Source organism: Aquarana catesbeiana, linkage group LG06, assembly GCF_042186555.1.
Source record: "Aquarana catesbeiana isolate 2022-GZ linkage group LG06, ASM4218655v1, whole genome shotgun sequence".
Taxonomy (NCBI): domain Eukaryota; kingdom Metazoa; phylum Chordata; class Amphibia; order Anura; family Ranidae; genus Aquarana; species Aquarana catesbeiana.
Genome location: NC_133329.1, coordinates 243,007,076 through 243,031,350, shown reverse-complemented (window position 1 = coordinate 243,031,350; position 24,275 = coordinate 243,007,076). Strand labels below are relative to the sequence as shown.

Here is a 24,275-nt window from a genome sequence, read left to right as displayed (position 1 = left end):
CATTCAGAAGTGCAGTCGCTGTACATCTGAGGGGAAGATCTGAAATGAGTGGAAGCTCTGCTGATTTTATCATCCAATCATGTGCAAGCTAAAATGCTGTTTTTTATTTTCCTTGCATGTCCCCCTCAGATCTACAGCGACTGCACTTCCAAGTGCAATTCCAAGTGCAGTTGCAGTGCAAAGTGGATTTGCCTTTAGTAAATCAACCCCTTTGCCTTTCATCAACCATGCACTACATGCTTAAAGCTGAATTCCAGGTAGAAATAGCACATATTATTGCAGGTTTGTATTTATTAAAGGCCAATTGAAACTTCAGTTTAAATCAGGGTAAATACATTCTAGGTGCATCAAAACAAGGTTTTCAAAGTTCTGCTCTTTTTGTGAAAGCAGTAGTCCCTCTGCAGAAGTTTGACATGGTTAGAGCCCTCCATTTAACAAAGCTCATGCTTCCTGATGGAGACCCTTCCTCTGGCTCACACTTAGCAAGAAGTGTGTCAGACTTCTGCAAAGAAACCCCTACTTCCTCACAGAGCACAGGCTTCCTTCTATGCAGCATGCTGGCAGGTGGCTGGCATTTCTGCTAAAGGCTGTGGCTGCTTTCTAAAGAAAAACAATATCTAAGGCTTTGCACAGTTTTTATTTGAATGTACCCGAAATGTATTTATCTGATTTAAACTTCAAATTCAGCTGGGCTGTAATACTGAGTAAATGTATTTCTAAATGCATTAGATTTGATAATCAGCCTTGTATATTCCCCTGGCCAAACAGATAAGGGGAGGCAGGACACAGAGCTAATCAGTTATGCTTCAGTACTAGCAAGAAACTAGGAGATAGAAGGGTGACAGAGAAATGGACTGGTCAGTGGCTGCTTTTCTTTTCACTGTCCATTCAAAGGCTGGAGAAATGACAATACTTATAAGTGGTACTTATCTGCAGTAGAGAAAAATCAGGTCTCCTGCCTTGTAAAATGGGGTGTGCTGTGCAGCATAGCTGTTGAAATCTAAAAACTGGATGGACAGGAATACAAATCCTTTGGCAGGTAAAAAATATCCCACATTTGTATTTCATTTGTGCATTTAGCTGTTCGCCTGGAGTTCAGCTTAAAACAAAAAAGAGAGAGTCTGTAGAACAGTGCCAATGCTATGTAAAGCAAACATAATGTTACACCATTCTCTAGGTTCTTTGGTTGCTAATGAGATACTTTGCATTCCTGGACAAAGAGGACTTTTGCTTAGTGTAAAAACCACTATATAAAACACACTTTCCAATTGTTGTGGCATGTCTCATGTGAACACAATGTAAAAGACAGCAATGTTTGACCCAATTTCAAAGTAGACCTATAAGCAAAGGCATATACATGGTGGAGACTGTGGGGGTTATTTATGAAAGGCAAATCCACTTTGCACTACAAGTGCAAAGTGCACTTGAAATTGCACTGAAAGTGCACTTGGAAGTGCAGTTGCTGTAAATCTGAGGGGTAGACCTGAAAGGAGGGAAGCTCTGCTGATTTTATCATCCAATCATGTGCAAGCTAAAAATGCTGTTTTTATTTTCCTTGCATGTCCCCCTCGGATCTACAGCGACTTTACTTACAAGTGCACTTTCAGTGCAATTTCAAGTGCACTTTGCACTTGTAGTGCAAAGTGGATTTGCCTTTAGTAAATAACCCCCCATGTGTTAAATTAACGGTCATGATACAGGCTGCGAAAGAGCATAGAATCCAGAGTTGTCTGCAGATGCTTATATCTAATGAAGGGGAGCTGCACTCCTATAATGTATTTATGTGGCAGCTTCTACCACCAACAGGTAACCTTAATGATTTTTGCCTTAATAATAAGGTGAGCCTCACTGTCTCTTACATTGTGTGTACTTCTTCAAACCTTGATGGACTTTGGGCACCTTGTGTATTGTTATTGTGCTGGTAGAAAACATTTTAACACTTAGGTTTTGTTGGATGTACTTTCAGGTATGTAAAGTTTGACGAATTTGGGTTTTTCATTTTCAGCTGCAAAACTGAAGGCATATGTTATTTACTTGCACTTAGATCATCCAGAGGGGATTTTTTTTTTTTAACAAAAGTGGAGCTACTCTTTATATATGAATATTGACAGGTTGTTCACTGGTATATTCACCGTTTTTTAAGACAGATGATAAAGTAAGTAATAGATGCGCAACCAAAAAAAAGTGAAGAAGGGCTGATGTGTGCAAAGACACAAAAAACAAAAAAAAGGTGAAATATGTGCACCTTAATGATCAAATTAAAGCAAATGAAATAAAATATATAAATATATTATAAAAATATAATGAATGTCAGGATGAATTTCAAATAAATTCTATCCGCATACATATGAATAAACCTGTGCTGAAACAAAAAAAGAAAAGAAAAAAAGGGGAAAAACCTCAGTGCTAGCAAAAACACAAAAAGAAGTCCATGGTGCATTCAATAAAGTTCATATGGAAATGAATTATTCAGGTGAAGAGCCCCAATATGTCCTTTTCTGCAAATGGTCCCACAGAATGGTCAAGGAATGAAAAAAGGGGAGGCCAGGTGGCCGCTTACCAGAACTGTAGGACCCCTATTACAGAGGTCTAATAGGCACAGACAGGAGGGAACAGTCAGTCACGGGCGGCAACTTCAAACATCTGTCTGGATCCTCTCACCCAGCTGCTGGAACTCTGTCCAAGTGGAACTGGTCTAAGTGTTATCCCTTGGAAGCCTCTATTTTCATTTGCTGAATGCGGGTCCTATGGAACATATTTAAGTCTGATATACCGGTGGGTGAGAGGATCCGGACGGACGTTTGAAGTTGCCGCCCATGACTGACTGTTCCCTCCTGTCTGTGCCTATTAGACCTCTGTAATAGGGGTCCTACAGTTCTGGTAAGCGGCCACCCGCCCTCCCCTTTTTTTATTGCTTGACCACTCTGTGGGACCATTTGCAGAAAAGGACATGTTGGGGCTCTTCACCGGAATAATTCATTTCCATATGAACTTTATTGAATGCACCATGGACTTCTTTTTGTGTTTTTGCTAGCACTGAGGTTTTTCCCCTTTTTTTCTTTTCTTTTTTTTGTTTCAGCACAGGTTTATTCATATGTATGCGGATAGAATTTATTTGAGATTCATCCTGACATTTATTATATTTTTATAATATATTTATATATTTTATTTCATTTGCTTTAATTTGATCATTAAGGTGCACATATTTCACTTTTTTTGTTTTTTTGTGTCTTTGCACACATCAGCCCTTCTTCCCTTTTTTTTTTGGTTGCACATCTATTACTTACTTTATCTATATTTACAAAATTGAATATTCCAGTTTCCTTTTAGATTGCAGCACCATTGCATATATATATATATATATATATATATATATATATATATATATATATATATATATATATATATATATAAATATATATATATATATATATTTAGAATTAAATATCTATTGCATATTTTTAGATATTGTTTTTAAATTTTTGCACCTTCTGGGGTAACGCAGATTGTCACATTACACATTTTAAGAAAGATGCCAGGAATAGGAAAGTTCCATTTCCTTTGTTCACTAGCACAAAAATGCCCGATTGCTTTTTTTTCTCTTCAACAAATTATCTGCTCAGAGCCAGTGCCCCCGTAAAAGCTTTTGTACATTTTTTTTTCTCATAGCACGGTTGATAACCAAATGGAATGCACTAACCATTGACATGATGACATGATGTGATAGCTTGTAGTCTGCAGTCACATCATGCAATGTTCTTATGTCCATGGGAAATGCCTGACCCCACTCAGATAGCATATGTAGCAGGGAATACTGTTTAGGAAGAAAATCAGGAAACATCTGCAATTGTTGTTTATATTCCCCTCTAGTTCCACATAAACAGGAATGTTCTGTTTGTAGTTATGTCACATATGTACTGAATATTCAACTGCCCTCAATGGTCTAGACACAAAATATTACATATAATATAAAAGCCTTTGAGCTCTAGTCAATATATATATTTCTATATGTGTATATATTATATAACTATGATCCTAGAACTATTGCTCTCACTCCAATGTTCATGGCGATATACCTTACATGTGTGGTGCAATCGTGGTTTACGTTCACATGCATTTGTATTCAGATGTGTGCATGAGGTGACTGGGGTGCTTTTTATGTTTATTTTTTTTTTTTTTAGCACTTTAAAACTTTATTGCTGTCACAAGGCAGCTAACAAGCCCCCTATGTGATAGTGTGGGCATTCATTGTATTGTAAAAGTGACCATGTGGCTCTACATGAAGCCAAGAGAGTCATCTGAAAAATTCAATGCCAAGCTCATAGCTGTAGTTATAAACGTACCTTGGTAGACAAGGGGTTAATGTATGCACTGTTAGCATCAATTCACAGATGGCATTACTGCACACATCAGGTAAATTTACTGCATGCATGTGATGTTGTCCATGTTCATTGTTATATGAACTTTGATTGATTGTAACGTGACCATTGCACTTGGCTCCTTAAAAGACTGCTAGCTTCAGGCACTTAATAACTGTAAGATTTAATGAGATGCTTGTTGAGGAGAGGTGGAAAAGATACCTCTTCCTAAGGATTCTTTTTATGGGGAAAAATAGTTCCAGGCTAATGCAATTTACATTTTTTTGTGAAACTGAACATCTCCGATGTGAAAATGATCATTGGATAAATGAATTGGCTTTGTGAATTGAGGTAATTATCAGAAAATGAATCTGAATAGCAATCTAAATGTAAGACGGGTTATATATTTGGAATATACTATAGTAAACCATAGATGGTTGTGCTATGAAAGTGAATCAAAACCATTTTTTATGAAAAAGAAAACAAGCCAGACAGACACTGACACAGCAACTAATCATAGTGCAGCTTGTCCGACAGCGTCCTAGCAACCAGTGATGCTGTATATCTATATGTCATTGGTTTCTAATGCCGCGTACACACGAGCGGACTCTCCGGCATACTTGGTCCGGCGGACCAGAGTCCGCCGGACAATCCGACCGTATGTAGGCTCCAGCGGACTTTTCCGGCGGACTTTTGGGACCTAGATTTGAAACATCTTTTAAACCTTTCCGTTGGACTCAGTTTCTGACGGAAAGTCCGCTCGTCTGTGTGCTGGTCCAACGGAAAGCCCGCTCGTCTGTATGCTGGTCCAACGGACCAGATACGACGCAAGGGCAGGGTATTGCATTTCGCGCTCACTGCAATAGGAAAAACAAATTTTCCTATTGCGGCGAGCGCGGGGCATACCAGGCCCTTAGGTCTGGTATGGATTTTAAAGGAAACCCCCTACGCCGAAAAAACGGTGTGGGGTCCCCCCTAAAATCCATACCAGACCCCGATCCGTGCACGCAGCCCGGCCGGTCAGGAAAGGGGTGGAGACGAGCGAGCGCCCCCCCCCCCTCCTGAACCGTACCAGGCCGCATGCCCTCAACATGGGGGGTGGGTGCTTTGGGGGAGGGCGCCCTGCGGGGCCCCCCCACCCCAAAGCACCTTGTCCCCATGTTGATGAGGACAAGGGCCTCTTCCCGACAACCCTGGCCGTTGGTTGTCGGGGTCTGCGGGCGGGGGGCTTATCGGAATCCGGGAGCCCCCTCCCCCAAAGCACCTACCCCCCATGTTGAGGGCATGTGGCCTGGTACAGTTCAGGAGGGGGGGGGGGGGCGCTCGCTCGTCCCCACCCCCTTTCCTGACCGACCGGGCTGCGTGCGCGTATCGGGGTCTGGTATGGATTTTAGGGGGGACCCCACGCCGTTTTTTCGGCATAGGGGCTTCCTTTTATAATCCATACCACACCTAAGGGCCTGGTATGACCCGCTACAGGGCTCGCAAGGTGTCAATCTCGCCGATAAAAGCGGCAAGATTGACTTCCTTTTCTAGTCCCGTCGTACCTGAGTCACGTTCAAAATGAACGGACTTGTCCGCCGGAAAGTCCGGTCGTGTGTGGGCAAGTCCGTCCATTTTTTAAGTCCGGCGCACCAGGCGGACAAGTCCGTCGGAAAGTCTGCCGGACCAAGTATGCCAGAAAGTCTGATCGTGTGTACGCGACATAAGACAAAGGCAAAAGGGCCATTTAGCATCATTCATTGTTAGGTTCAGGCAGATGCCTGTGTACACAGGGTAACACTACTGATCTGCAATGAGGGCAGGGTTTTCCCACCATGGTGGTTGCTTTACTTTGCCTCATTGGTGGCACGCCCCTGCATGTAGTTTTAAAACAGATGTGCACAGAGTGCTATAGAAACTGTGTTCACAGCAGGCACAGCTTTGACTAGGCCCATGCTGGTTACCACCACTGTTGCACTTTACTGCACTTGTAAACATGCACAGTAGGTCACATCATTTTAGAGGTAAATGCAAAAGATCCTCCGTGACAGACAGGTAAGCTTCTGATGTACTTGGTCATGGGATATAGAACACACAACCCAGCAGAGGAGATTTTTTGGTAGCATCTCTGTGCTGGTGCATTGCATGTGCTTGTGAGTTTGACTAGTAACGTGGGACACTATAGGTGGACATTAAAGTGGCGGCCCTTTTCAAACTTTGCATCATATAGGTTTATCTACGCCATTGCTTGTATAAGTTGTCTAGCTCTAATTTTAGCCCCCCAAAAAAACATCATAGGGGGTTATTTACTAAAGGCAAATCCACTTTGCACTACGAGTGCACTGCAAATGCACTTGAAAGTGCGCTTGGAAGTGCAGTCGCTGTAGATCTGAGGGGGACATGCAAGACAAAAAAAAATAGCATTTTAGCCTGCACTTGATTGGATGATAAAATCAGCAGATCTTCCCATCAGATCTACAGTGACTGCACTTCCAAGTGCACTTTCAATTACACTTGCAGTGCACTCGTAGTGCAAAGTGGATTTGCCTTTAGTAAATCAACCCCATAGTGCTTTAGAAGGAGCTTTTTATACTGACATTTACAAAAAATCCTGAATACATGCAAGTATATGTAATAAATTATTATATTTGTTAAATGCAGTCACGCACTTCAGGAGGAGGAGGAAAATCATCAGATGAGGCGGTTTACGAAGTTTCGGCAGATATCCTGAGTAAACTCCCTATGAATTTTGACACGGAAGCTGCAATGAGACGTTATCCAACCACTTACACCCAAAGTATGAATACAGTATTGGTCCAAGAAATGGGTCGATTCAATAAATTACTAATCACTATTAGAGATTCTTGTATCAATATACAGAAAGCAATAAAGGTATGTATGGTACATTCATAACTTTTAATGTATTTCTGTGATTGAATTGTACATCATACATGGAAGTATTAGATATACACTCACTGGCCACTTTATTAGTTACTCCTGTTCAATTGCTTGGTAACACAAACTGCTAATCAGGCAATCACATGGCAGCAACGCAATGTATTTAGGCATCTAGACGTGGTGAAGACGACTTGCTGAAGTTCAAACCGCGCCTCAGAATGGGGATTAAGGAAAGGGGATTTAAGTGACTTTGAACGTGGCGAGGTTGTTGGTGCCAGACGGGCTGGTTTGAGTATTTCAAAAACTGCTGATCTACTGGGATTTTCATGCACAACCATCTCTAGGGTTTAGAGAATGGTCCGCAAAAGAGAAAATATCCTGTGAGTGGCAGTTGTGTGGGTGAAAATGCCTTGTTGATGTCAGAGGAGAATGGGCAGACTGGTTCAAGATGATAGAAAGGCAACAGTGGCTCAAATAACCACTCGTTACAACCAAGGTATGCAGAATACTATCTCTGACCGTACAACACATTGAACCTTGAAGCAGATGGACTACAGCAGCAGAAGACCGCACTAGTTGCCACTCCTATCAGCTAAGAACAGGAAACCAAGGCTCAAATTCACACAGGCTCACAAAAATTGGACAATAGAAGATTGGAAAAATGTTGCCTGGTCTGATGAGTCTTGATTTCAGCTGCAACATTCACATGGTAGGGTCAGAATTTGGCGTAAGCAACATAAAGCATGGATCCATCCTGCCTTGTATCAACGGTTCAGGCTGGTGGTAGTGTGGGGGATATTTTCTTGGCACACTTTGGGCCCCTTAGTAACAACTGAGCATCGGTTAAACGCCACAGCCTACGTGAATATTGTTTCTGACCCTGTCCATCCCTTTATGACTACAGTGTACCCATCTTCTGATGACTACTTCCAGCAGGATAATGCACCATATCACAAAGCTCAAATCATCTCAAACTGGTTTCTTGAAAATGGCAATGAGTTCACTGTACTCCAATGGCCTCTACAGTCACCAGATCTCAATACAATACAGCACCTTTGGGATGTGGTGGAACCAGAGATTCACATCATGGATGTGCAGCCGACAAATCTGCAGCAACTGCCTGATGCTATGGACCAAAATCTCTGAGGAATGTTTCCAGCACCTTGTTGAATCCATGCCATGAAAAATTAGGCAGTTCAGATGGCAAAAGAGGGTCCAACCTGGTACTAGCAAGGTGTACTTTTATAAAGTGGCTGTGAGTGTGTATAATAGACTGTAGTGGGAAACAGTTTGTGTAATGCTACTGGTTACATGGTTACAGTCAGTAAAGCTAAATGCTAAAGGTATGACAGTGTGTACCAGCTAGCTGTAATGCACTTCTTATAACATAGAAATGGAGACCAACTACATTATTTTTTCAGCTTTTCAGTTTTTCCAACTCTGCCTCCTATTACCAAAAGTATTTAAAGTACAGATGTACCTTTTAACAAGATTAAGGTAGGCCATAGAAGGTTGCAGGAAAGAAAATTGCTTGATTCCCCCATTAACACAGTCAGTATTGATGGGGAAATACCTCCCTATTGTGTTCTCCCGGGGAGCAGTCCCTGCTGGGAGAACACAGTGATTATTGCTAGTGGCAATAATCACATGTTAGAAATGCAAGATGCAGGTTGTACCTAAGTCGATCATTGGATTGACTTGGGTACAATGAGCCTGCCTATACGTACATGGATCGAATCTTAGCCAGTCTCTGCTGAACCGACTGAGATTCTCACCATCTATGGACTGCTTAATGCTAATCATCCTTCTAGTCCTCCTTGACTAATCCACACTGAAACCTCCCACTGCATCTACATATCTTAGCCACAGCCAAGTCCTTTTTAAACAATGGTCACACCTGCACTGCGAACCCTCATAGATCAGGAATGGGTCATATTCCAAGCCTCTCTGTTATGTCTTTTATCGTTTCATGAAAATTATGTATACCTTTTTATACATTTAAGTATTGTTAGTATTGCAGCTAGGTTGTTTTTTATAACCAAAGTAGAATTATTAGTAATAGGGTAATGGAATAAACAGGTGGATTTTAATGGCAAAAGTATCAGCGTATGCACAAAATGCTCAATATAAGCGCATTATTTCTGAATTGTTTTCTTTTTGGTCTGGGCTTTCTCTAATGAACACAATTCCAGTTTGTCAGGTTGTTCTAGTATTATGATAATTAAAGCAGATATTCAGCCTCAAAGTAATACCCTTCCTGTCCACCCCTCCTCTGGTCCTTTGCATAAATAGTATTTTTTTTTCTTTTCTTTAAGTTTTTTTTTTTTTTTTTTTTTTTTTAAAGAAAGTGTTAAAAGCTGCTTCACTACATCTTTGCTACACAAAAAGGGGCTAGGAGTTCCTGCCTGTAAAGGGTCATTGCTATGCTGACTGGGAGCCTGTCAGATCATCTCTAAAGTGATTCAGGTGGAACAAGCAAGTGCTGTGCAGGAGGAAAGGGAATGAGACTGTGTATAGGAAGATGTCCCTGAAGTTTTGCTGAAAGTTTTGCTGAAGTCAAGTGGGCGTCCCATAACCTCCCATTTCTATCCAAGTTATTAACCCTCAGTAAACAAAAAAACGAAGTCACGGACTGTTCTCTGGGTGTTTGTGAAAATTTGGTGTGCCTGGCTGTGCAGGAGTGGGGGTTCCAAGTTCATCAGCAGTCCCTACCGGGGTGTGCTACACACCCTTTGGCGCCTGTGATATGCATGTCACATTCCCCAAAAGGTAGAGCCTATTAAGGGAGGAGGGGGCAGGCCTAGTGGCACATCATCGGATGGTACACTGGCTGAAATTGGAAGAGCTGGCAGCCTCCAGATGACATCACACGACAAAAAAGCGCCACAGGACCAAGGGGTGGCAGAAGAGAAGAGGATCCCGGCAAGAGAACGCTGGATCCACTGGCTGGGTGAGTATCTGAATTGTGTAGAAAACACCTTTTGGTAGGCAGTGGGTTTAAAAAAAATGTGTGTGGGGGGGTTGAAGATCCGCTATAAGTCTGTTTCAGTGTTTTGATGTTCATTGTTTTCTAGCTTTTTATAAACAGCCTTTGTTAAATCTGAACTTCAGGCAAATAGCTAAATAATCAGATGAAATACATCAATGAGAGCTGTTTTACCTGCCAAAGAATTTGCACTTCTGTCCACCCAGTCTTAAAATGTACACAGCTCTGTCACACACCACAACCTTGTCTAGCAGAGGAGGGGAGCCTGACCTTTCACTGCTACAGTTTCTCTTTAACTTCCAGCTCCCCTCCCCACCCCTACCCTGTGTGTGTGCAGTGAAAAGAGAAGCAGCACACAGCTCAGCTCCTCTCGCTCTTAGCATGTGCTGCTTCTCCCTCCTCCCTCTTCCTGAGCGGATGAGAGGCTGATGCAAAGTCAGATTGTGGCACTTACAGTGCTTGCCTTTAAAAGATGCATTTAATGATGTATTAAAGATTACAGAGCTGCATTCACTTGTGTCCTTTACATCTGCCTGAGGTTCAGCTTTAAAAATATATTTGTCACTTCGTAGCATAAGGGTTTGTGTTAGAATTGCTTGTGATGAATGTAAAGATGTTATTTTTTCAGGCGAGGGGAATGTGCTTGTACTCTTCTTTATAACCAATTTTCAACAATTTTTGTAAATTGATGGCTGTTTCAATCAGGGTTTGGTGGTTATGTCTGCGGATTTGGAAGAAGTAGTTATGAGCATACTAAAAGGAAAGATTCCTGGAATGTGGATGAAGAAATCGTACCCAAGTCTCAAACCTCTTGGCAGTTATGTTAATGATTTTCTTGCAAGGCTAAAATTTCTACAGGTAAGAGAATTAACATCAACACTTCTTGATTACAGACAAAAACGTAAGCTAATTTTAATTACATCAACCTTCTAGCCTAATTATCGGACAATTACACTTTACAGAAAGTTTGCTTTGAAATGGTATTCTAATAGAAAAAACAAAGCAACACAATGAAGACAGTTTTTAGGCTGCCCATATACTGTATACATATTATTATATTAGTTACCAGTGGCAGCCCGTCCATGGGGGGTGCACAGGTGCCATCCACCCTATCCATGCGTCCAGCCCCTAATCTACATGCAAGGTGCCAGGTGCATGGATTTCAGGTTTTTTTTTTCTTTTGTGAAGCACGTGATTAGAGCCTGAGGCTCTAATTGGCTTTAAAAAAAGAGTGGGCTCGGGGGGGGGGGGGGGGGGAAGCGTTGAGCTCACCTAGTTGTGTGATAATAGCGAATTAATATTCAATATTGTCTTCCTGCTTCTCCTCCCGGCCAATCAGGAAGCAGGTCCCGAGACCCGATTGGACAAGAGGAGAAGCTGCCCTATTGGCCATGCAAGGGGGAGGATGTATGGCGCTCAGTACCAAAAGGTTCATATAGCGGGGAAGGGGGAGCCGGTGCTGCTGCAGCTGGTGTGCCATGTGCTGGGCGGGACAGCTCAGCCTGTTCATCTGACACCCTTCTGACCCGATTTCAGTGACATCCCCCGGCTGTGGCGACACCAATGTATGCCACCCTCAGCCTGCATGCCCCGATCTGCAGAGAACATCCTAGACTGCCATCTAATGCATGCAATATTGCAGCAGTATGGGGTGTACGGGACTGCTGCACCTACAGATCGCCTCCCATAGGCAACATTGCTGCCCGCTCTGGGGTAGAGGATCGGTGTCTGTGTGTATGGGAGGGGGACTTGCTGCATGATCAGTGCTGTGTCTGCTGCCTTGGCTCCTGGGGGGGTGATCACTTTCCAGAGAAGGGGGGCTCAGCATGTTACCTAATAAATCACATCGGAGTCGCAGTGCGGGGGGTATCAATGAATGGAAATGCTGCAACTTCATTCCCGGAGTTACCTGCTCGGTCCTGGGGGGTGATCAGGGGGTCTGCCTACTCCCTGGGGGGTTATTGATGTAGTCAGCTTTTTGAGTGAGCCCTCTCCAGCTTGTGATCATTCTAAGCCTGTGCACTGGCTGTGTCACAGGAGACGAAGTAGTTAACATCTACCTTAAGTGTGTTAGGTATAGAGACAGGTAAGATAATATGATAGTTGTCCCATATCTCATGCACATGGCCAGTTAGAGCCATATACCACCCAGATCAGCAAATTTTTGCAGCAGGCATGGCCAGGTGTTTGTGATCAGCCACAGACAGAAATACATTTTTTGCTATTCAGCAATGCGTTGCTTTAACTGACAATTACGCAGTCACGTGACGCTCTACCCAAATTAAATTGATGTCCTTATTTCCCCAAAAATATAATTTTCTTCTGGCGGTATTTGTTTGCACCCCCCCATGCGTTTGCAAATGTGTGCCAACTAAACCCCTGTTTTACCGCATACTGTTGGACAGGGTAATTCGGTTGGTAACCAGACTGGTTAGTGAGTTGAGCTGGGAATGTTCTCTGGTTTTGTCTTTCATGCGTTTGCCCTTCGATGCACCAGCCGCCACTGTCAGTTACATTTGCAGGCTGTTGTGGGGCCAGAGAACCCCAGGATTCAGGCTTATGCCTTGGTATTTTTTTTGTGTGTTGGTCAAGCCACATAGTTTTCAAATAGGAACCTGAAAATGATTGGTGGCTGAGTGGTACCTTACCAGTTTGTGTGGTTACCAGGGCCACCATTAGGGGGGTACAGCTTCCCGAGGGGCCCGGTCCTTCAGGACGTTGGGCTCCAAGTTGGCACCTCCCCTTTGCTCTTTTCCTCCCCTTACACTAATCCCAAATCCCGTTGGTGCAGCCCGCTGCACTGGCTCCTAACTTGGTGCGCTTGGGGGGGGGGGGGGGCAGAAATTAGTGCAATCCCCCTCCCTAGAGAACCCATGGTTCAATTCACCTGCTCCCCTCCTCCCCCTCCGTCCTCCTGAAGATCCCTAGGCTCAGTGTGCAGTGACAAGTGGCTTGGGAGCTGTGGCTGTCCTGGAAGGAGAGGATCCCCACGCTGCTCCGTCCCCTCCCCTCCAGCATACCTGAGCTTCACACACATCCCTTTTCCCACACCTCTCTCCCTGCCTGTGTGCTGCTGCGTCTGTGAAGGGGATGTGGGGATGGGAAGATTAAGGAGCCGACGGCCACATTGAGAGAAGTCACACTTCTCACTGGGAGCCCCCGGGGACCATTCAAGTAAGTAAGCACTGTGACCAGACCCTCCTTCTCTCCCTGCCCCCTTTCTCCCCCCTCCTCCTCCTCCTCTCCCCCCTTAGTCTCCCTCTCTCTCACCCCCTATCTCCCCCCTTCTTACCCCCCCTTCTTATCTTCCCCCTCCTTCTCCCCGTGTGCGCTCCAGTTGAATTTGTTGCCTGCTGCACTGCACACACACCTTCCATACTTCTAACACCACACTGTGTGTGTGTGTCCACATCAGGGGGTGGGCCTGCTAGTGCAGGCACATCAGGTATTGGTGACATTACAAGGAGGCGGAGCAAAAAAATATGGGAATCTTCCGTACCCTGCGCTATTCACTTTTGAATTCTGTCTCTCAATATCTCACTCACAGGGTTTGTGTGAGGGAGATATTGAGTTTCAGGATAGGCAAGGGCAACCACAGACAGCACACTTCACTGTGCACCCACTCCCGTCCATGGAGTCCCAGCTGGGCGGTAGGTGGTGGTGAAGCCGCCGACATTCGGCAGTAATCACTCAGAGAGACTCAGGTGACAGCCCAGCTGAGTCTGGAGATGCCCGCTCGGCCCGAGCCCCACTGCTAGTGATAATTTGTGCAGTGTACAGACTGCCGTTACCATCCTTCCTTCCTTTCACCTGACCTCAGCATTGACGGCTTGCCACATCCCCTAGATCATTGGAGTGAGGTAGCCAGCCATGATGGGGCCCCATGTGCACCTAGGGCCCCTGGGTAGTGCCCGCTCAGTAAGATGGTCCTCATGCCTAGTTATCTATGTTCCTGTGAGAATGTCTGTTGAAGCAAGACAACTTTACCTGTTTGCAGACTGCCCTCCATAGATGTACTGCGGCAGGGCGGCCACTCTGCACCAGATCACGTACCTACCTAGTATGTGATCCTCACGTCGGGGTAGAGAACGCGCCCCGGCTGTGCTGTGATTGGCTGCAGCACCAACCAATCAGCAGATGCCGGTCGCTGATTGATCGCCGGCATCTGATGATCGGCTTTGGCAGACCGCACATTGCTTAGTAAAAACAGCACACACAGTACACATGTTGGCCACATATTTAACCCCTTGATTACCATAGATGTTAACCCCTTCCCTGCCAGTGTCATTAGTACAGTGTCAGTGCATATTTTTAGCACTGATTACTGTACTGGTTTCACTGGTTCCCAAAAAAGGGTCAGTTTGGTGTCCGATTTGTCTGCCGCAATATCGCAGTCCCGCTATAAGTCGCTGATCACCGCCATTACAAATAAAAAATAAATAAAACTTCCATAAATATGTCCCATAGTTTGTAGATGCTATAACTTTTGCGCAAACCAATCGATATGCACTTATTGGGATTTTTTTAACCAAAAATATGTAGCAGAATACATTTTGGCCTAAATTGTTGAAGAAATTCGATTTTTTACATTTTTGTATTGGATGTGTTTTATAGCAGAAAATAAAACATTGTTTTTTTTTTAAATTGTCGGCCTCTTTTTGTTTATAGCGTAAAAAAAAAAAAAAAAAAACCCGCAGAGGTGATCAAATACCACCAAAAGAAACTCTATTTGAGGGGGAAAAAAAAGGACAAACGACCGTGCAATTGTCAGTTAAAGTATGCCATATCGCAAAAAATAGCTTGATCATAGGGGTAAACCTTCCGGAGCTGAAGTGGTTAAGGGAGATCTCTATGTGTATAACAAATATAAAATTGAGTCTCTAGTCCAGGCATCATTAAATGGTGGCCCGCGTTCCGCATGCGGCCCGAGCCGCTGCTCTTTCTGGACTGCCGCGATCGCGCCATTTAGTCGATACTTTAGTCCCCAGCCTCCTCCGCTATTGTCCCGCCTCCGCGGACGACGGGAGGCGGGACAATTCTGGACTGGGGGTGGGACCACCACTGCGTGGAGAGAGGTAGCTGCCTGTCACGTTAATCGGGAGGTGATTGGCTGCAAGAGGCGGTCCTAGCAGCCAATTACCAGTTTGCTAATATGAAAAGTTAACCTGGCAGCTCCCACGCTCCGCCCATTGCTGCTCTGCCTTCAGGTTAGGATTGTCCCACCTCCTGCTCTTCGCTCTGTGAAAGGTAGGAAAGTGAAGGGAGGAAAATATATGGAACTGTGAAGGATGGGGAGCGGGGGAATGGGGGCAGTGCTGTGTGGGGGTGATATGTGAAGGGGGCAATAACTGTGTGGGGGTGATATGTGAAGGGGGCAGTACTGTGTGGGGGTGATATGTGAAGGGGCAATGCTGTGTGGAGGTCATGTAAAGGGGGCAATACTGTGTGGGGTGATATGTGAAGGGGCAGTGCTGTGGGGGGGGGATATGTGAAGGGGCAGTGCTGTGTGGGGGGGGATATGTGAAGGGGGCAATACTGTGTGCAGGGTGATACGTGAAGGGGCAATACTGTTTGGGAAGATACGTAAAGGGGGCTATACTGTGTGGGGGGATACGTAAAGGGAGCAATACTGTGTGGGGTGATACGTAAAGGGAGCAATACTGTGTGGGGTGATACGTAAAGGGAGCAATACTGTGTGGGGTGATACGTAAAGGGAGCAATACTGTGTGGGGGGGATATGTAAAGAGGGCAATACTGTGTGGGGGGATATGTAAAGAGGGCAATACTGTGTGGGGGGATATGTAAAGGGAGCATTACTGTGTGGGGGTGATATGTGAAGGGGGCAATACTGTGTGGGGGTGATATGTGAAGGGGGCAATACTGTGTGGGGGTGATATGTGAAGGGGGCAATACTGTGTGGGGGTGATATGTGAAGGGGGCAGTACTGTGTGGGGGTGATATGTGAAGGGGCAATGCTGTGTGGAGGTCATGTAAAGGGGGCAATACTGTGTGGGGTGATATGTGAAGGGGCAGTGCTGTGGGGGGGGGATATGTGAAGGGGCAGTGCTGTGTGGGGGGGATATGTGAAGGGGGCAATACTGTGTGCAGGGTGATACGTGAAGGGGCAATACTGTTTGGGAAGATACGTAAAGGGGGCTATACTGTGTGGGGGGATACGTAAAGGGAGCAATACTGTGTGGGGTGATACGTAAAGGGAGCAATACTGTGTGGGGTGATACGTAAAGGGAGCAATACTGTGTGGGGTGATACGTAAAGGGAGCAATACTGTGTGGGGTGATACGTAAAGGGGGCAATACTGTGTGGGGTGATACGTAAAGGGGGCAATACTGTGTGGGGTGATACGTAAAGGGGGCAATACTGTGTGGGGTGATACGTGAAGGGGGCAATACTGTGTGGGGGTGATACGTGAAGGGGGCAATACTGTGTGGGGGTGATACGTGAAGGGGGCAATACTGTGTGGGGGTGATACGTGAAGGGGGCAATACTGTGTGGGGGTGATACGTGAAGGGGGCAATACTGTGTGGGGGTGATACGTGAAGGGGGCAATACTGTGTGGGGGTGATACGTGAAGGGGGCAATACTGTGTGGGGGTGATACGTGAAGGGGGCAATACTGTGTGGGGGTGATACGTGAAGGGGGCAATACTGTGTGGGGGGACATGTAAAGGGGGCAATGTTGTGTGGTGGGGATATGTAAAGGGGGCAATGCTGTGTGGGGGTGATATGTGAAGGGGGCAATAACTGTGTGGGGGTGATATGTGAAGGGGGCAGTACTGTGTGGGGGTGATATGTGAAGGGGCAATGCTGTGTGGAGGTCATGTAAAGGGGGCAATACTGTGTGGGGTGATATGTGAAGGGGCAGTGCTGTGGGGGGGGGGGATATGTGAAGGGGCAGTGCTGTGTGGGGGGGATATGTGAAGGGGGCAATACTGTGTGCAGGGTGATACGTGAAGGGGCAATACTGTGTGGGGGTGATATGTGAAGGGGGCAATACTGTGTGGGGGGATACGTAAAGGGAGCAATACTGTGTGGGGTGATACGTAAAGGGAGCAATACTGTGTGGGGTGATACGTAAAGGGAGCAATACTGTGTGGGGTGATACGTAAAGAGGGCAATACTGTGTGGGGTGATACGTGAAGGGGGCAATACTGTGTGGGGGTGATACGTGAAGGGGGCAATACTGTGTGGGGGTGATATGTGAAGGGGGCAATACTGTGTGGGGGTGATATGTGAAGGGGGCAATACTGTGTGGGGGTGATATGTGAAGGGGGCAATACTGTGTGGGGGGACATGTAAAGGGGGCAATACTGTGTGGGGGTGATATGTAAAGGGGGCAATACTGTGTGGGAGTGATATGTGAAGGGGGCAATACTGTGTGGGGGGACATGTAAAGGGGGCAATGTTGTGTGGTGGGGATATGTAAAGGGGGCAATACTGTGTGGGAGTGATATGTGAAGGGGGCAATACTGTGTGGGGGGATATGTAAAGGGGGCAATGCTGTGTGGTGGGGATATGTAAAGGGGGCAATACTGTGTGGGGGATATGTAAAGGGGGCAATGCTGTGTGGGGGGATATGTAAAGGGGCAATGCTGTGTGGTGGGGATATGTAAAGGGGGCAATACTGTGTGGGGTGATATGTGAAGGGGGGCAATACTGTGTGGGGTGATATGTGAAGGGGGGCAGTGTTGTGGTGGGGAAGATGTGAAGGAGACAAGCAGCTGCGCACAAAATGAGTTGCTGCACAGAAAATGTGTAGGGGTACCATTGACTCTTAAATGCACTGAAATGCAAGGTGCATTTTCCCACACATGGAAATTGCATGGTACAAACGCACCATGCAGTTTCCATGCGGCTGCATTTTTAAAAAGGTGCCAGGACCTTTTCCCAGCAGAAAACGCAGGCACAACAGCCCATTCAAATGAATGGAGTGTCGTGCCTGCACACCTGGGCTATGATGTAAAGAATCTGAGTCATCACACAAAACTGCGATTCAGACTGCTGGAAGAAAATTTTACTAATCGGACCTCCATGAATTTTAATTCAATACCTCTGCTCTAGTCTAAAGCAGAACTCAAAGTGTGTGAGGCCCACTTGATCAAGTATTCTGTGTAATTAAGGGCCATGTAACATCAGCACATTTGTAGCATCTATAGATCTCTTTCCCTATTTCCTCTGGCTATAGAGTTGCTGGTGTAGCTGGCTACAATGCTTATCTCTGGAGCTACAAATCACCAGTATTTCATAATCATCAGCAGACATGGATAGCTACTGAAGATAGGTGATTCTCTCTTTATCTCCAAACACTGCAAGTAGTGAATTCCTCAGCAACCGAGCTACACATCACTTGGAATTTTAGCAACATAGACCTTTCATTGAGTGCAATTGATTTTTTACAGCAACAAAAACACTGAAGAGAGTGATTCTGCTGCTGCTAAACGTAACTACAGAATCGCCAGTGTGACATGAGCCTAGCTCAGTGATGGTGAACCTTGGCACCCCAGATGTTTTGGAACTACATTTCCCATGATGCTCAACTACATTTTAAAGTGCATGAGCATCATGAGAAATGTAGTTCCAAAACATCTGGGGTGCCAAGATTCACTGGCCCTAGTTGTTTAAAGCAGTCTCTAGGAAAAACCTGCCAACAACCTTTTAACATGGCTGCAGTTTCCAGCAGTCTCTTGTATTTTCTGTGATCTCTAAAGGTGGTCTATGATTAGAATCCCTTCTACATTATTGTATTATACATTGTTATTTATGCATTATTTACATAAATGTCTGACACTTGACAGCATGAATGTGTACATTCCTGTGTATGCATTATATACCAACAAAAATCTAAGATCACCAAATCTGTGTACTCTGTTTTTTTTTTGTTAATACAGGATTGGTATGAAAATGGAACTCCCCCCATGTTTTGGCTCTCAGGCTTTTTCTTCACACAAGCATTCCTGACAGGTGCTCAGCAAAATTATGCTCGCAAATACACAATCCCAATTGACTTGCTGGGCTTTGACTTTGAAGTTTTAGAAGATAAAGAATACAAACATGCACCCGAGGATGGTAAGTCATTGCTGCTTTTATATATTGGTGAGTACAGGGTAAAACCATCAAAACTTTCTGGCTGACTTTTCAAGAACTTTGATGCATACTGTAGGTATCGTGTGTCTGCAGAATGTTTGGTACTTTCCTTTTAGCAACCTATCCGCTCTTTCTTTTCCTCCTGCTAGGACTGTGTATTATTATTATTATTATATAAAAAAAAAAACGCTTGTGTATATGTACAGTATAATGGACAATTGTTAGACTATCTCACTTTAACTTTTATGAAAATGTTTGAAACAAAATAAGTTACAGTTTAAACCCATATACACTTCTCAATTTGAAATCCAGAGAGCAAAAGACGATCCACAATTTTAAGTACAGTTTGGATGTAATGATAGGTGTCCTACCTGTAGAAAGTATAGAGCAGATCAAGGCTTGTGTTCATGTTCACAGGCGATGCCAATTTACATGGTCTTTCCTGCTTTCTGTTTACTTTTAAATTATTATATGGCCCTAGCAACCCTGCAAATCCAAAAATGAAACCTTTTGAGCTGGATGGGGAGTATGTAAAATCAACAAAATGACAGATGCTTAGCAGAATCTGTCATTTGACAAGACATATACCATGGCCTATTCAGACTGGAACATATTTTTATTTCTGCACCTTTTTTTTCATTGAAAGAGAAGTGTGGGAATGGAAAAAAAACAGACATACATACTCATCATTGTAATGCTGCAGGTGTCCCTCATCGGCCTTAAAGTGGATGTAAACCCGAAAATGTTTTTTTTTTTTTTTTTTTATATATCATACTGTAGAGTATAAGATTTCCTATCATTTGAGCCCAGTCTTGCCATACAGAATTAATCCATCTCTGAGCAATCCTCTTTTATTGTTCAGTGAGATAAAACTTGACAAACTGAAAAAAACTTTATCAAATCCTCCCCCTTGCTGTGAGTGACAGATGATTTACATATCCCGTGCACTAGCCTAAGAGACATGCAGTATTTTTTCCCTCCCACTCCTTTCTTCAGCAGCTCTGCAAGGATTGGCTGTTCCGCACCTCACCATGATTTGGCATGCTGAAGTCATGTGGTTACTTTCCCGTCTTTTCACTGGATGTTAGAGATCATAGCAGAAGTTCAGTGTTAGAAATACACAGGAGAAAATGCATATTGACAAGGGGAGTTGGAGGTGGGCGGGGAGTCTACTGACATCACGACTCCACCCACCGAGCTCCAGCCAACAGACCCACCCACAAAATATGCAGTTTTTTGGGTCTAATAACAGAGAGAGGGGAGACATTTGACAGGTAAAGATACATGCAGGAGGCATGTATATCCTTATAGATAACCCCTATGGCAGTCATTTAGAAAGGATGACATTGGGTTTATATCCACTTTAAGACTGAGAACTGAGCGATCACATGACCACTGATCACCCAGTTCTCGGTGTGCTTTGAGCAGAGAGCAGATTCCTGATGTTTGTTGCATCGTCCCTATCAAGTAAAACATATTGCAACTGAAAAAAACACAGTGAAGCAAACTGCAATAACCAACTTCCTGTTTCACACGTCTAACAATTTAAACAACTGATGCCAAAGGTCACAAACCTCCTGGCTTTTTTTTCTTTTTTCATTCACAGCTCTATGCTCTGCTGGGGTGGGGGCGGAAGCAGATGGCTCAGGCTCTCAGTGGAGCACTGAAAGGCTAAACTAACTGCCAATCATTCATCCTGGTGGATCCCGACATTATTGTCGGGATCCCTCCAGAGCTTGGCTCCTTGACGTTAGCTGACAGCAGGGTTTAACCTGCTGTCAGCTGATTTTGGGTCACAGGAGGGCACAAGTAAGTACACTTTTTTGACCCACAAGAGAAGTAGGGTCAAAAAAGCTTTGGTCATACTTCTCATTTATAGCAGTGCTCTGCCAAGCACTACTTGTATTTAAAATATCAGAGTAACTTCAGAAGATACAAAAAGAAAGGGAACAAAAAACTTTTATGTAAACCCCCTTTCACACAGGTGTTTGATCTGAAAGTACAGTACATGAAAACCTATGGAAATGTGGATGTAAAACGGACTTGTGTCCATTTACACCCACCTACCACTGGGTATGTCTAGGTCACAGATCCTGTTCTGATTGGAACAGACTCCGCGCTGTGTGAAAGGAGCCGAATAGCTCCAGATTCCTGATGTTTGTTGCATCGTCCCTATCAAGTAAAACATATTGCAACTGAAAAAAACACAGTGAAGCAAACTGCAATAACCAACTTCCTGTTTCACACGTCTAACAATTTAAACAATTGATGCCAAAGGTCACAAGCCTCCTGGCTTTTTTTCTTTAGTGCTTCAGGCAAACCTGTCACTAGAAAAAAGAGAGGGAAACACGTATAAAAATGTTAAGTCTTGCTGGATAGTAAATGGTAGTAATGTATTTTATGTCAATCAAGAATACTAAATCCTAAAATAACATACAGTGAATAGAAGAGGTATGCCCACATTTCAATTAGATAAAACATAATCCTAACAAAGAAACCTAAATGGCGAAGTGATGGCATATTTTTATGTACAAACTGGGATCTCAGGATTCCAAGCTTGGCAGCACCAACAAATTTTATGAATTACATACTTACAAACAATTCATCACATTGTCAAAAATCTTTGCCTGAAAAGCACCTAAAATACAATACACGCTGTATCATGTTGCCCATTAAAAATTAATTATTTTTTAAATGCAAATTGCGAAGTTGACTAGAAATTCAACGCAGTATCCACAATCCTTATTATGTTCTAACAGTCAGTACAGATGTATCGACACACACTACATCAAGTCATACTAATATGCTATTCCAATCCAAATCCAAGCTGTCATTTGTATGCTTTTTTTAAAGCTTTGTATACACTACTAGTTTTTTTTTCATTCAACCCACTGACAGGTAAAGTGAATAACATTGATTATCATGTTGCAATGGCATCTGAAAGTTGGTGAAATATATTTCGCAGCAAGTGAACATGTCAACGAAGTTGATGTATTGAATGCTGAAAAATGGGCATTGCAGTTTGTGTACAGGGCTGTGTAGCTGCAGACTGTTCAGAGAGCCCATGCTGACCCGTGTCCACAGCAAAACACATCTACACTGGGCATGTGAGCATCAGAACTGGCCAACTGAGCAATGGGAGATGGCCTTGCCTGATTAATCACATTTTCTTTTACTTCATGTGGATGGTCTGGGGTGTGTGCATCACTTACCTGGAGAAGAAATGGCACCAGGATGGACTATGGGAGGAAGGCAAGCCGGCGGAGGCAGTGGAATGCTGGTTTAAGGAACACCACAATGAGTTTGAGGTCTTGACTTGGCATCCAGATTCTCCAGATCTCAATCCATCCAGCATCTGTGGGATCTGTTCCATGGGGGCCCCACTTTGCAACTTACAGGACTTAAAGGATTTGCTACTGACAGTTTAGTGCCCAATATCACAGCATACCTTCAAAGGTCTTTGGAGGCCATGCCTCAACAGGCCAGGGCTGTTAGACCCCTTTCACACTGAGGGCGTTTTGCAGGCGTTATAGCGTTAAAAATAGCGCCTGCAAAATGCCCTAAAACAGCTGCTCCATGCACTTCAGTGTGAAAGCCAGAGGGCTTTCACACTGGAGCGGTGCGCTGGCAGGGTGGCAGAAAAAGTCCCTGCCAATAGCTTCTTTGGAGCAGTGAAGTAGGGGTGAACTTACCGCTCCTCCACCTCCCCGCTAGCGGCCGAATAGCGCCGCTAAAACGATGGTAAAGCAACGCTGAAAATAGCGCCACTTTATCGCTGACACCCTAGGCGGCACAGTGTGAAAGGGTGGCATAAGGGGATTTTTTCTCTCCCCCTGTCTCTTGAGTCATCCATTGTCTCTGCCCCCAATTAACTTCCAAGCACTGCCTCTTGTCCCAGCCCCCTACTTTCCTCCCAATAGATGCCCCCACCAACAATAGATCCCAACCCCAGCAACAACAGTCCCCCCCCACCTGCAAAAATAGATCCAACCCAGCAAAAATAAACCCCCTGTGGCCCCAGCATCCATAGCCAAAAACAATAGACCTCCCCCAAAACAGTAGATCCTGCTATCTACAATAGAGCCCCCACTAGGAACAATCCCCTCCCTGTAACAGTAGCTCCCTCTAGCAATATAAGTTCCCCCCACCCTGCAATGCCAGTACATAGTTTCAGTGCTGGAGGTATGTACCACCGCATTCATACTGGAAAAAACCTGCATGTATACACACATTTTTTTCCCCACACATTCTAAAGGATTCCAAAGGGCCACCTTTACCAGAAATAATTAGTAACACTGCTGAGGTTATATTTTTGTGGACATTGTAAAAGCAGATATTCTTATATTTTTCAACCAATTTATATAAGTTATACAAATGTCCATGCCCATATCGCCATTCCAACTTTTGATTCAACAACTATATCTGAATCATTAGATCATTGTAGTCTGTCATCTTGACACATAGTAAGAATAGTGTAGATACTAAAGGCTTATATTGATGGTCTTTTAAGAGGCCATCCGATCTCGGCCACCTGCCGCTTACAGGGTTAATTATATCCTGTTTAGGTTAGCAAGTACAGTTTAAAAGCTATGGTGGGCTCAGACGTTTACACAAGTCCTAATCTGTAAGGGTTTATGGACTTGTAGAGTAGGTATTCTTTATATTAACAATTCCTCCAAACTTATAAAGACAAAAACAACTGATGAAAATCTATAGTTGCCTTGCTTTTTATGATGGATTATCACGGCATCCTGCTCAGTGTCTTTTGATAGAACTAATGGGTATATTTATAAAGGGTTCTCTGGGACATTAACTGTACACATCAATCCCATGTAAAGGGGCAGCACACCTGAATCCCCTGCTGTTATAGCCGGCCCATGTGCCCTTCAGCCTTTGTGGGGAGGTACAAGAAGGGTTTCCCAAAAGGAGGATATATCTCCCAAGCACTGA

At 44.3% G+C, this 24,275-nt stretch overlaps 1 protein-coding gene across 2 annotated transcripts in view; it reads left to right on the top strand.

Annotated features, from left to right (window-relative positions):
• The window catches only part of DNAH7 (dynein axonemal heavy chain 7), a 607,644-nt gene that overhangs the window by 532,582 nt on the left and 50,787 nt on the right, over window positions 1-24,275 (top strand). For both annotated transcript variants that reach the window (XM_073633106.1, XM_073633105.1), the window contains 3 exons: window positions 7,002-7,232; window positions 10,930-11,082; window positions 19,130-19,307. In XM_073633106.1, the coding sequence (XP_073489207.1) occupies window positions 7,002-7,232; window positions 10,930-11,082; window positions 19,130-19,307 (562 nt within the window). The remainder of the gene's footprint in view (window positions 1-7,001; window positions 7,233-10,929; window positions 11,083-19,129; window positions 19,308-24,275) is intronic.